The sequence below is a fragment of the Manihot esculenta genome, chromosome 17, assembly GCF_001659605.2.
Source record: "Manihot esculenta cultivar AM560-2 chromosome 17, M.esculenta_v8, whole genome shotgun sequence".
NCBI lineage: Eukaryota > Viridiplantae > Streptophyta > Magnoliopsida > Malpighiales > Euphorbiaceae > Manihot > Manihot esculenta.
In genome coordinates, this window is record NC_035177.2 from 4884707 (window position 1) to 4898905 (window position 14199).

Sequence of the window (14199 nt, forward strand, 5' to 3'; positions counted from 1 at the left end):
GCCGAACCTGCCGCCGAAAGTGCCCTGTTCAGCCCTCCTTTGCATGATTTCTATGATGGTTTTAAGGTGTTTTAGGGGGTTTTTGGGGAGTATTTTAGAGTCATTTTCATGGATGTTTGGTCCCTCATTTGAGTCCACCTGTGTAGGTTCGGACCCGAGGAACCGGGGACCTCAGCAGTGAGATAGCTGCTTCAGAGTCATTAGAGCTTCAGCCAAAGGTGAGTGGAATAAACTTTTATATTTTAAAGTAAATAAACTTTGAGCATGATACATGCATCACGTATGCCATGAGATATACTAGGATGTTTGCATTAGAATTCACGAATATGTTGCATTGCATAAATTGATGTTGATGTGGATGGATGTTGGATGACCCTTTAGTCCTCGTATGCTATGGTATGATGATGATACGGTACGGAAGACCAGTGAGGCCCATTCTACGCCCCTGGCACTATGGCAAGAGAAAGACCAGTGAGGCCCATTCTACGCCCCTGGCACCTTGGAATGTTATGTTATGTTATGCTATGGTAAGAGAAAGACCAGTGAGGCCCATTCTACGCCCCTGGCATGATTGGACTATGTTGAGGACTATTGGTGACAAGTCCATCCTTGATGTGATTTGTTTGTGATGTGTTGCATCTCATAAAAGCATGAAATTTAAATTGAATGTTTATTTATTCTGCTCACTGGGCTTTATAGCTCACCCCTCTCCCTTAACCCCCAGGTTTGCAGGTACAGGGTAGACCAGGAGGTCAACAGGAGTAGAGTTATGTTATGTAATAGCTAGATGTGGACATGAATATGATATAATGTAAAAGTATGGTATAGAAATGTAATGTAATGATGCTTATGGAAGTTAGAGTTGTGCTTGACCATAGTATGTTGTCAATCCCTTTCTAGTACATGATCTTAAATGTTAAATGATGATTATTGTAAACCAAGCTTAATGTATGTTATGTCACCCCATTGGAGTATTTGATGAGGACTCCAGTGAGGGGTTTTATGTTATGATTTGTGCATGCACAGGTTAAGCTTGGTGTAGGAATGAATGAATGAAAGAATGATAGTGTAACAGCCCGGACGTGAACCCCAGCACTGTTACCGTTCACGGCCCAGGGCTATCCCTCGCCTGGCCTGTGCCACCTCGGGCTTTCCACTGGCGTCGTGAACAGCTCTTAACATCCATTCACCCTCACGGGTTCCTGGCAGGATTTGTCCCCTTGGGTTCTTGCATCGAATGCATCCTTCCCCAAGTGGATTTGGCCCAAATTTTCCTTTGGAAATTAGGTCGCCTCCCCCATTACTCGAACCCTTGACCTCCCACTTTAAGGGAATAGTCTGGTGAGGGTGAGTACCAATTGTTCCTACTCACTCTCACCAGACTATTCCCTTAAAGTGGGAGGTCAAGGGTTCGAGTAGTGGGGGAGGCGACCTAATTTCCAAAGGGAAATTTGGGCCAAATCCACTTGGGGAAGGATGCATTTGATGCAAGAACCCAAGGGGACAAATTCTGCCAGGAACCCGTGAGGGTGAATGGATGTTAAGAGCTGTTCACGACGCCAATGGAAAGCCCGAGGTGGCACAGGCCAGGCGAGGGATAGCCCTGGGCCGTGAACGGTAACAGTGCCGGGGTTCACGTCCGGGCTGTTACAGATAAAATGAATGAATGAATGAGTGAATGAACAAATGAGAAAGTTTTAAATTTTTATGTAATTGTTGATCATGTATGGGATTAAACAGGTATTCAGGATGAATGTTTGGCTTGCTACGGGTCCCGGCGGCCTTAAGCCTGTAATACCCGGCTAGATTTCGGCATCGGAATCCCTACCTTCCGGCGGAATCTCCATTGGAATCTGGAATTCTGAAGATGCCAGAGGCTTCTAGAGGGGTAAAATGTGTTTTCTTAAATGTTTTTACTGATTTCATGGTTTTAAACGAAAAAGAATTGAGTTTTGAAAAGAAAAGATCAAGGAGGCAATTGCCAGGTTCGGCCGCCGAAAGTGAAGTTCGGCCGCCGAACATGGGAAGATTTCGGGAGCGCTTTTGGCCTTCGAAAGCTTTGTTTGAACGAACCAAGGTTCGGCCGCCGAATCTTAAGTTCGGCCGCCGAACATGCATGAGTTTAGGGGGCACGTTAGGCTGCCGAAGGTCTTTGACCAGGCCACCTATAAAGAGCCCTCAGATCGAAAATGGGCGAGTTTTCTCCCCATTCTCGAGCTCAGGTGAGTTTTTGTACTCTTTTGGTCGTTTTCGTGCTTTCTCTACCCATCCCTCAAGTTTTCATGAGTTCTACCCTTGTGTTTGAAGATTTGAAGCTTAAGTAGGAGTTTTGGGAGCTTGGAGATTGTTGGAGCTTGGAGATTGTTGGAGCTTGGATCCTCCACACCTCCGAGTTAGGGATCGCACCACCCCTTGATCTTCAAGAGGTAAGTGTAGATCCTTGCTTTCCTTGTGTTTTAATGAAGTTTTAAGTAAGTTTAAAAATGTTTTGATGGTTGAGTATGGGTAGATATGCATGTTAGGGTTTATGTGGGTTTTATGCCCAATGTATGCCTATGCCTGTTTATGTATGTTTATGTGATGTTATGTTGAAGGTTTAAGCTAGTTTATGCATGTGGGAGAGTGTATGCATGATTGGGAAAGAGCAAGTGAGGTTTTGAGTGGTTTTGATGGTTTTGGCTTATGTGGGCCATAAGCTATTTATGTATGCTCTATGATGTTCTTTGTTGGAGTTTAAGCTTGTTTAAGCTCCTTTGTGCATGGTTTAGGGTTTATGCATATTTTAAGAGGTTGGGTGCAGGTTTTGGGGTGTTTGGAAAGCTTGGGAGGCTTGTATGCATGAGAGGCTGGGTTCTGAATGAACTCAGGTTCGGCCGCCGAAGGTAGTTTCGGCCGCCGAACCTGCCTATGGATGCATGGATTGGTCGCCTAACCTTGCCCCCGAAAGTTGAGTTTTGGCTTGAAAGCAGACTTTCGGCCGCCGAAAGTGCCTGACTTTCGTCTCTGGAGAGGGACTTTCAGCCGCCGAAGGTGCTGCCGAAAGTGCTCGAGTTTCATCTCTGGAGATAGGGTTCGGCCGCCGAAAGTGCCCTGTCCAGCCTTTTCATGGTTGTTTTTCTATGCATGCTTAAGTGTTGTTTTAGGGGTTTTTTGGGGAGTTGTTTATGAGTTGTTTGAGTGTGTTTGGCACCTCATTCGAGTCCACCTGTGTAGGATTGGACCCAAGGGACCGAGGAGGCCATCAGTGTCAGCTGTTGCAGAGTCAGTCCAGCGTCTGCCAGAGGTGAGTAGAACTAAACTTAATCTTTTATTTTACGAAATTCAAATGCCTAAAGCATGTTCATGCATCATGTTTATATGTAATAGGTTGATTGCACTAGTTACACGAATATGACGCATTGCATTATTTACTGTTGATGTGGATGGACCAAGGCGACCCCAATAGCCCTAGATATGTTATGTTAATGAAGTTCTGAGGAGCCCGAAGGGCCGGGCATAATGAAGTCCTGAGGAGCCCGAAGGGCCGGGCACCATGTTATGTTATAGTCAGAGGGAGTTTTGGTGATCATGTCCAATCCGTGATGTGAATTGTTTGTGCTGTGGCGCATTTCATGAAAGCATGTAATTAATGAACTGTTTTCTTTGTATCTACTCACTGGGCTTTTTAGCTCACCCCTCTCCCCTAACCCCAGTGTTGCAGGTTTGAGGTCGATCGGGAAGTCTCAAGAGTTAAGGTTGTGCTTATGTAATAGATTAGTACTTTTAGTGTGGACATGTAATGTAAATTGATGTAATGGATTGTAAGATAATGTAATGTAATGTAAAGTAGAGTTATGTTTATGGATTAGTACTGTCATTGGCCCTAAGACTTGGTTAGTCCCTTTTTAGTACATGATGTATGTTATGTCAGATGTTGAGTTGTGTTTGGACTAAACTTGTGGCATGTGTTGTTTACCACGCTAGAGTTGTTGAGGACCCTAGTAGAGATCTTATGTTTGTGGTTTGATGCATGCACAGGTTAGGTTCTAGTTCTTTGGATGTGACTCCGACTTGATGTATGTTATGTTGACCCAGCTAGAGTTTTGATGAGGGCTCTAGTAGGGGGTTCTTTATGTTTCCAGTTATGTCGCATGCAGGTCAAGCTCGGTCTATACATCTTATGTTACAGTTTTTATGTTAAAGTTTTGATCATGTATGGGATTTGACCAGGTAATAGGAGGTATGTTTGGCTTGCTATAGGTCCCGGCGGCCTTAAACCGATCTGGATCCTAGCGCCGGTAGCGGTTCGGACCGTTACAGAGGAGTATCAATTTTCGGGTCATTACAAAGCCGATCTGGATCCTAGCGCCGGTAGCGGTCCAGTTTCCGGGTCGTTACATCAGCGACCGTACAGGAAGTTGTTTGGTCGAAGCAATTTCTAAATCACTTAGGAGTTTCAAAAGAAATTGTACAACCAGTGACAATCTATGGTGCCTGTCAAGCAACAATAGCTTATATGAAAGGTGCCAAATATCATAGAAAGACCAAGCACATTGATATTAAGTATAATTTTATAAGAGATATGGTTTCACATAAAGAAGCAAATATAAAATATATTTCTATGTATGAAATAACTGCTAATTTTCTAACAGAGCCTATAACAAAAAATATTTTTTATAGGCATGTAAATCATTAGACTTACATAGGAGTTAATTTTTTTCATGTTAAAATTGTATTCTTTTTAATGTTTTATTGCAATAGTGTAATTCATACATACTATAAAACAATAGTGTAATTCGTACATACTACTATTATTTATAGATGATTTTATTATAAATAAATATGTTAAACAAATAAAAAATGTCTCCTCACACGACATTATTTTGTTATTATATGAGATGATAAAATATCTTATAATTATAAGTTTCTATTTTTTTTATTTGTAGATAAAAATTGAGAGATCAAAAACTTATAAAATAAAGTATCATCTCAAAAGGTGTTGATAATATATAATAAAGATTATTATTAATCTTATGTGAACAAACTACATTATTTGTCTTATAAACCATATGAAGTCTGATTATAAAAAAAAAAAATTGAGTAGAAAAGAGAACTTAAAATTTGATTATTAAGTATTCTCAAATAATTATTTGTACGATATTTTGAATAAAAATATACATGCTATTAAGAATGGATAAAATATCGTAGTATGTGACAACATGTGATAACTTTAAATAATAACTAAATGATAACAGCACAGCTAAGGAGTTTATCCTTTATACCTCTTTCAAGCTGATGTCGACCAAGGAATTAGGCAAAGCTTGTCACGAAGAAAGAGAAATCGAGAGGAAGGTAGTGGCTTGGTGAAAATATCACTAATCTGGTATTCCGTAGCAATGAACTGAACCTGTAAGTGGTCGAAAGCAACTCTCTCACGAATAAAATGATGATCTAGCTCGACATGTTTGGTTCGAGTGTGGAAAATAGGATTGAAAGACAGGTAAATGGCACTAATGTTATCACACCATATGATTGAAGTAGGGGTAGAAATACCAAGTTCTGTGAGCAAGGATTGAAGCCAAATTACCTCTATTGTGCCGTTAGACAATGATTTGTACTCACTTTCCATGGAAGAACAGGCGATAGTTGGTTGTTTCTTAGCAACTCAAGAAACAAGATTGTTGCCTAAGTAAACAGTATAACCATTAGTGGATGGTCTATCATCATTACAACCACCCAATCACTATCACAATAACACTAAAGTTGGCATAAAGAATCATGAGACAACAACAAGCCAAAGGAAATAATAGCAATAAGATTGCATATCAGCTGTTTCACAGCTTTCCAATGCATATCCCTAGGTGAATGCATGTATTGGCAGAGTTTGTTGACGGCTAGCTGATGTCAGGACGTGTGGTAGTAGCATATTGCAGTGCACCAATCACCTTGCGATACTGAGTGCCATTAGCGAGAGGAGTTCCATCACCTTTTACGAGAACAGGCTTGGTTGCAATTGGAGTAGCACATCCTTCGGCCATGGACATGCTTAGTTCATCCAAAAGATCCACTAAATACTTATGTTGACTAAGAAATAGTCTATGAGATGTTTTGATAACTTTAATTCCAAGGAAATAGGATAAGTCACCAAGGTCCTTGATTGGAAATTCCTTCTTCAATGACTAAATAACATTGTGAATGACACTAAAAGGAGAGCCTATAATAATTATGTCATCGACATATACAAGAAAAAAAGAATTGACACAATCGTGAAAAAAAAAAAAACAAATAAAGATGTGTTTGCCTTTGATGAGTGAAAACCAATAGAAAATAAAAAGGTCTTGAGTCGGTCAAACCATGCACACAAAACCTATTTCAGACCATATAAGGACCGATTTAATTTGCAAATATGATTCAACTTAGATTGATCAATAAAACCTTATGGCTGATCCATGTACAACTCAGCATCTAAGAAACCATGCATAAAGGCATTGGATACATCCAATTGCTGAATGTTCTAACTTGTGTGGTGGCATAAGCCAACGCTATACGAATTGTAGTGGCCTTCACTATAGGACTAAATATTTCTTTATAGTCAAGCCTAGATTCTTGGTGAAACCCCTTGGCCACAAGCATAGCCTTGCAATGGAGCGGTCAGGATTATGTTTGATGCATTATACCCACTTATTGCCCACAATGTTGGAATGAGCAGCTCGCGAAACAAGACTGCATGTGTTAGTAGAATTGAGGGCACTAATTTCATTGGCCATTGATTATTGCCATTGCACGAAGGATTTGGCTTGTCTATAAGTGGCTGGTTCGACTAGGAGATAATTAGGTTTAGACTTTGCTAAGGCTGGAAGTGAGGCAAGATTTTCTTTTCGTTTGGCTAGGGTAGTTGGGCGAAGAGTCATAAGGTGGGTACAAGTAGAAGGTGGAAAACATTGAATAACATGTGGTTGTGTAATAGAAGGTTGAGAAAGGTCAACCAAAAGATTAAAACCAGGAAGGGACGTAGGAGCAATAGTTTGGATAGGGACAAGAGGTGATAATGACAAATTATCATGAGGATTAGTAGGAATAGGTATAAGAGCTTTAGAAAGAGTATCATCAGAGGAAGAGTTGGAATTCAATTATAATGTGATGGAAATAACAAGAGTTTGGATAGGTGTAGGAGTGCTACAAGATGAATATGAAAAGTTGAAAGAATTTGAAACTGAGAAATTATGTCCAAGAATAGGAACCACACTTGATTGGGATAAAGAAGACATGCTACAAATGTCAAGCCAATTAATGATAGTGGAAGGAGTACAAGGTGACACAATGATATTGTCTCTTGCAAACAAAAATTGATCTTCATTGAAGACCACGTGCCTAGCAATATAAATTCACCCTGTTTTCTTTTCCAAACACAAGTGTCCAAAATCATTATTAGAAAAACCCAAATTAACACATGGTTGCTACAAAAAGAAAACTTATGTTTATTATATGGACTTAAAAGAGGAAAAATGGTATTGCCAAATACATGCAAATTATGAAAATTAAATTTTTTATTAAATAATTTGACAAATGGACTATGACCACTTAAAATTGGAGTAGGAAGAAGATTGATGGAGAAGACTATGGACTGAAAAGCATAGGGCCAATACTTGAGTGGAACATGATCATGAGTAAGAAGGGTTAAACTAGTGCCAACAATATGTCTAATCTTTCGCTCCGCAATCCCAATTTGTTCATGAGTATAGGGACAAGCAATGCGATGTTGAATACCATGTTCTTGAAAATATTTATGAAATTTATGATATTCACCGCCCCAGTCAGACTAAAAAAGTTTAATGTATAAATTAAATTGTTTCTCAATAAATACTTAAAAATTAAGAAAGCAATTAAAGATTTCACTCTTACTTTTAAGAAAATGAATCCAGGTAAACCTGGTGAAATTATCAACAAAAATAGCAAAATATCTAAAACCTAAATTCGATAGTGTGGGTGAAGGATCCCAAACATCTAAATAAATGAGGTCTAGAGGGAGCTTGCTATAATGAGGAATGGGAGGAAGATGTAATTTCTTCATTTTTCCCATTGTGCAAGCTAAACATCAAGAGAGAGATGAAAACTAAATACAATCCAAATCATTATCTTTAACTATTTTGGACACAATTTTAGAGTGAGGATAACCTAATTTGGCATGCCAATTAGCAAAGGATAAGACTCGTGCCACATGTGCTTCCTTCCATGATTTAGTATGACATAGAGCCCGTCTTTAGTTATTCCCTTGTAGAGAATATAGCTTGTGACCTGATCCTTGTTATAAAAGTGGGAAGGCCAAAATTCAATAAAACATTTATTATCAATACAAAATTGATAAACAGATAAAAGATGGTGAGCTATAGAGGAAACATGAAGAACATTATTCAAGCAAAAGGAATTTTGTTTTGGAGTAACTAAGCCATTATCAACATGAGAAATGTCCAAACCTTGGCCATCTCCTACTCAAAGCTAGTCACCATTGGTATAGTCATTCGCTACATGAAGTGGCTAAATCTGGAGTACAATGATAGTTGGCACTTGAGTCCACCATCCAGTCTGGAGACTAATCTAGTTGGACACCATATTTTTTCTAGTCATAATTGGCCTGGGCATTGGAGTTGCGATAATAACAACGCCTGCAGTTATCTGTAGTATGGTTCCAAAGGCCACAAATTTAACAATGACCACGGTTCCGCCTTGGTGGACGATAATTAGATGAGGTATTCTGATGGGAAGATTGAGAATGAGATAGTGTGGATTGGGAATGTTAGTGTGAGACATAGGGTCGTGTAGCAATATTGGCAATAGGTGGCTCAAGGCTACTTTTGAGTAAAATTCCATGAATAAGGAGGTAACTATGCAATTCATTAAAGGAAACAGTCTCAGGGCATATGTTGAGAAAAGTGATAATACCGTGATATTCACCTCCTATGTCTCAATACACAATGGAATTAAATTCAACAGGGGTCATGGTATGATCAATCGAAGCCAATTCATTAACAAGGGGTTTGGCATATTGTAAGTATTGCAAGATTGAAAGATTATTCTTTTTCACAATATATAGAACATTTTAAATGAAAATATTTTTTTATAATAATTGAAAAGTCTTAAGATTTTTAATGCAATCTTATTTAATGAAATTATAAATCCCTTCAATTTAGTTTACTAAAATGTTATTAAAATATTAAACATTTTTTTTGTCAATCTCATAAAATTAATTCAATATTTCATAAAACATACTAAAAATTCATAGGCATGAAAAACTTATTTATAATAAATATATAAATGTTATACGATGTATGAAAGTTAAAATAATTTTAATTATTTTTAATTTTAACAGCTAAATAATATAATAATTTTTAAATAAAATTTAATTTGACAAAACCTTAAATTTTGACAATCAATTATTAAAGTAACAACCTTTTAAACAACTACAATAACAACACTAAACTCTACGTATAAAAATTACAAGCTCATTTAATTTCTAAAAAATCTCTTAAAATATTACTCTTAATAAATTAATTTAAGATAATTGTTATTGATAAAACCTAAAACTTTTAGCTAAATCTAAAACTTTAAAAATTAATATAATTAAATTTAAAATCTCTAAATTTATCATCTTGTTCTATTAAATCTCTAGAATAATAATCCTATTATTATACTTCAAATCTATCTGTTTGGTGAAAGAAACTATAATAGAACTTCTTTTTATTTTTCAGTTCTGATCCTCTTAATTGTTTTAGATTTTAATTATATCTACTCTTAATATAATGTATCCGTTTGTATCTCCAAGTACTGGTTTATACTATTAAATTGTAATAGACAATTAATAATACTACTGTAAATAATAAGACTACAATTTCATATAAAACAACAAAATATTTTAGATTAATTTTACCGACTCTTGAAATTTTGAATTAAATTATAAAATAATAAAAAATTTTGAATTTTTTATATAATAATTTAGCATATATATATTTTTAAAGCAAGCATTAATTGAATATGGCATTTTTGAAGCTGAAGTTTGAATTGATAATTGAAGTTTACAAATAAGCTAAATGGTTGTCGTTCACATCTCTTGTTTGAAAAAATGCTTGCAAACGACAATCTTTTCCTTCACAATTTGTCATCAAATTAAATGTGATAGAAACAACCGTGTTTCAAATTTTGACTTGGAAAAAAGTTGATGTTATATCTACAAATTAAAGGAAAGATACCCAAATTTCCTTTTTCTTATTTTTAGAAATTATTAAAAAAAAGTAAGAAACTATTTTAAATTTCAAAATATATATTTTTTTAAAGCAAAACTACTTATTTTATTAATAACATTTCATCAAACAAAGAGGGATGTCATCCCAAACAGAGAAACGATCATACCTAATAGATTTTCTAGCCAAAGTATGAGTAGTTAGAGTGGCATGACGACGAACCTATCTAACAGAAATATTAGTCTAATAAAGATTTACAATCATTTAAAATCAAACACAGTTCAAAAATGTCTAAATATGGAGACTAAAGAGCTTGAACCACCTTCCGAAAAATCAGAAATACCGTGTTAAAATATACCCTCAGAGTTTTCCCAACAAAACCGTAGGCAATAAAATCTTAGCTTGAAACAAAACCCCATCAACTTGACAAAGCCAACTGAAATTGTCCAAGCTTGATACAAATCCCGGCGGAGCAGAATTGTCGAAATCACGCAGGCACAGGCTTGTCGGTCTCTGATTTCAATGAATAGGTGCTTTGAGGAAATCAACCCAACCACTGAGATCAAATAATTTTGATGGCTTGTTTGATCTCATTGGTAAAATTTAAAGGTTTATTTGGTCAAAAAGATTGAATTGAGCTTATACGGTTTTAATAAAAGTATATGGACTTGATTAAACTTATTTTTATAAATTATTATAATATTTAAATTTTAAAAAAAGTTACTAATTTATTTATATTTTAAAATTATTCAATTAAAAATGTCCATATATTTTATAAAATTTAACTCTTTAATTATTTTATTAAAAATTCATTAGTTATTTTAAATATTTATCTAGTTATTATATTTTTAATTATATAATTTAATTTCTATAATTTTAAATATTTATACTATTTAGTTTATTTAATCAAAATTATAACAAAGTTAATAATTATTTTTTAAAAAAATATTATGAAATTTGATTTTATAAAAATATAAATACATTGAATAGTTTTGAAATACTATTAATTAATAAATTTTTTAAAAATTAATTATTTTATCCATATTTTACTTTTTATTTTAATTATATGATTTAATATTATATACTTATATATTTAAATGGGAGATTTATAATTTAGTCCCTGAGTATTGCCATTATTAACAAGTCAGTCCCTATATTTTTAGAAATCTATTAAAACGTCATTATCTTTTCTTTCCGTCAACAAAATAGTCCTTTCGTCTATTTTTACCGTTAAAAATATAGTAAAAGACTAAATTACCCCCCATTATTTTCCTCCTCCTCCTCCTTCCTTTTCTTCTTCATCAATTCTTCCTCCTTCTTCTGATTCTTCTTCTGCTTCTGGTTCTGCTTCTTCTTCTTCTTCTTCTCCTTCTTCTTCTTCTTCTTTTGCTTCTTTTTCTTCTTTTTCTTCTTCTTCTTCTCCTTCTTCTCCTTCTTCTTCTTCTTCTTCTTTTTCTTCTTTTTCTTCTTTCTCTTCTTCTTCTTCTCCTTCTTCTCCTTCTTCTCCTTCTTCTTCTTCTTCTCCTTATTCTCCTTCTTCTTCTTCTTCTTCTTCTTCTTCTTCTTCTTCTTCTTCTTCTTTTTCTTCTTTCTCTTCTCCTTCTTCTTCTTCTTGTTTTTCTTCTTTTTCTTCTTTTTCGGAGGAGGAGGAGAAAGAGAAGGAGGAGGAGGAGAAGGAGAAAAAGATAGGGACTATTTTGTTGACAAAAAGAAACGATAAGGACATTTTAATAGATGTGAGAAAAGATATGAACTATTTTGTTGACAAACAGAAATGATAAGGACGTTTTAATAGATTTCTAAAAATATAGGGAGGGACGATTTCGTTGACGGAAAGAAACGATGAGAAAGGACTATTTCGTTGATGAAAAGCAACGATAAGGACGTTTTAATAGATATGAGAAAAGATAGGGACTATTTTATTGACGAAAAGAAATGATAAGTACGTTTTAATGGATATAGAAAAAGATAAAAATGTTTTAATAGATTTTTGAAAATGTAAGGACTAACTTGTTAATAATAACAATATCTAAGAATTAAATAAAGGATTTTATTTGGGGGTAAAATTGGATTTTAAAAATTTTCTCTCTCCTCCTTTATCTAATTTTAATGGAAAGAGGACGGAAGGACTATTTCGTTGACGAAAAGAAAATATAAGGATATTTTAATAGGTTTCTAAAAATATAGGAACTGACTTGTTAATAATGACAATATCCAGGGACTAAATTATAAATCTCCTTATTTAAAATAACATTATAGTATTTTTTTAATTATAATATATGATTACGAAATATAAAAAGTGTTCTTATTATTAATTAGAAAATATTTTTTAAAAAAAATAAAAATATTTTCAAAATTAAAAAAAAAAAAAATCCACCACAAAACGGCCCAGCTAGAGATTTATTGATGAGAATTCATAAATACGGAACGCGCTTCACGCGTTTTCATAGAAATAGCAATTTCTCCTTAATTACTCAAAGTCGGCAGTCTTATTCGAATTCCTAACTCTACCAACGCATTCTCCCTCACTCTAACGGCTACTTTTTACACATCATCCTATTTAACAACCGCTATAATCCATCTCCCACAAATTAAATAAACTAAAATTTAAATTAAATAAATAAATAAATATTCTTTTCTTTTCTTTGCTTACAAAATTACTTCTCTCTCTCTCTGTAGCCGTTCAGCTGGCCAATTCAGCTTGGAACTCGTCAACCAGAGCTCCTTCACTTTGATTTCTCATCCTCTCTTTCTTTATTTCTTTCTATATAAATTCTAGCTCCTCTTCTTCTTACATCACTTCAAAAACAATATGGATTGCTTGGTCTTGCCTGCTGTTTCACTCTTAAGAAAGCGCTCCACAGGGTCCCGGCTAGGCTACCAGCCATTAAAAGACGATGGATTCGTCGGGGATTTCAACCGGCCGGTGACGGTTGTGGTTGGAAAAGAGAAAAGGGAGTTCTTGGTTGATCCTTTTGTATTGGAAGAGAGTCCATTTCGTGTTCTGATAGAAACAGTCGTGACAAGAAATGATCACAAACAACGACAACAAGAAGATATGAAGAGAAGAGAAAAGAGATCTGTGATATTTGTGGATGTTGATGCGATTCTGTTTGAGCATATGCTGTGGCTTCTGTATAATGATTGTTCTTCTTTGTTTGAGCTTAATGTTAAAGAGATTATTGACTTCTATGCTCAAGATTACTAGAGAGAAAAAAGATGAAGAAGAAGAAGGTATACTTTTAATTAGTCTTTCTTCATGAATTTGAAGATTTTATTATGTCCATGATTATTCAGATTATTAGATTAATATAGAATAATCTAGTGATTGAATGCATGTAATTTCATGAAAATTCCATTACATGTGTATACAGATAAATCTAATTTTATATTCAAATGAAATTTTAATTTTAATATTTAAAATTGCAATCTGTATATTTAGGATTAAATAATTTCAGTTTATAAATTTTAAAGTTATATTTTATCAAAATATAATTATTGTTTTAGAGATTTTTTTTTAATTATATGTCATTTTTAATATTTTAAGATAATTATTTTTTATATATACTTTAGTTATTTAATATTAATATATAAAAAAGCATGACTATTTATAGAGTATTTTAAATAAATTATTATATTTTTTTTAGAATATTAACTATTTAATTTTTATAATTTAATTATATTAATTATTTAGTCTATTTATTTAAAAAAGAAGAAAAAGACTATTTAACCCCTTAATAATTAACTATTTATTGCTTCCGTCTAAATAATTAAAATGCCATTTCTTAAATTAGTATCTATAATTTTAAAATATAACTATTTAGTTTCTGTAATTTTAAAAAAATTATTTAATTCTTGTAATTTTAAAATAATAACTATTTAATTTCTATAATTTTAAAATAAATAATTATTTAATCTTTATAATTAATGAGAGGAACTAAATAATCAACTATTTAAAAGGATAAAGACTTTTTAAAAGTAGAAG

The 14199-nt window shown here is 34.1% G+C and overlaps 1 protein-coding gene across 1 annotated transcript; it reads left to right on the forward strand.

The window, feature by feature from the left end:
* The first annotated feature begins 12829 nt into the window (after positions 1-12829).
* On the forward strand, positions 12830-13613 carry LOC110605483. The gene has a single exon (XM_021744079.2). The coding sequence runs from the start codon at positions 13027-13029 to the stop codon at positions 13420-13422; it is 396 nt and encodes a 131-aa protein (XP_021599771.1). The 5' UTR covers positions 12830-13026; the 3' UTR covers positions 13423-13613.
* Positions 13614-14199: the final 586 nt, after the last annotated feature.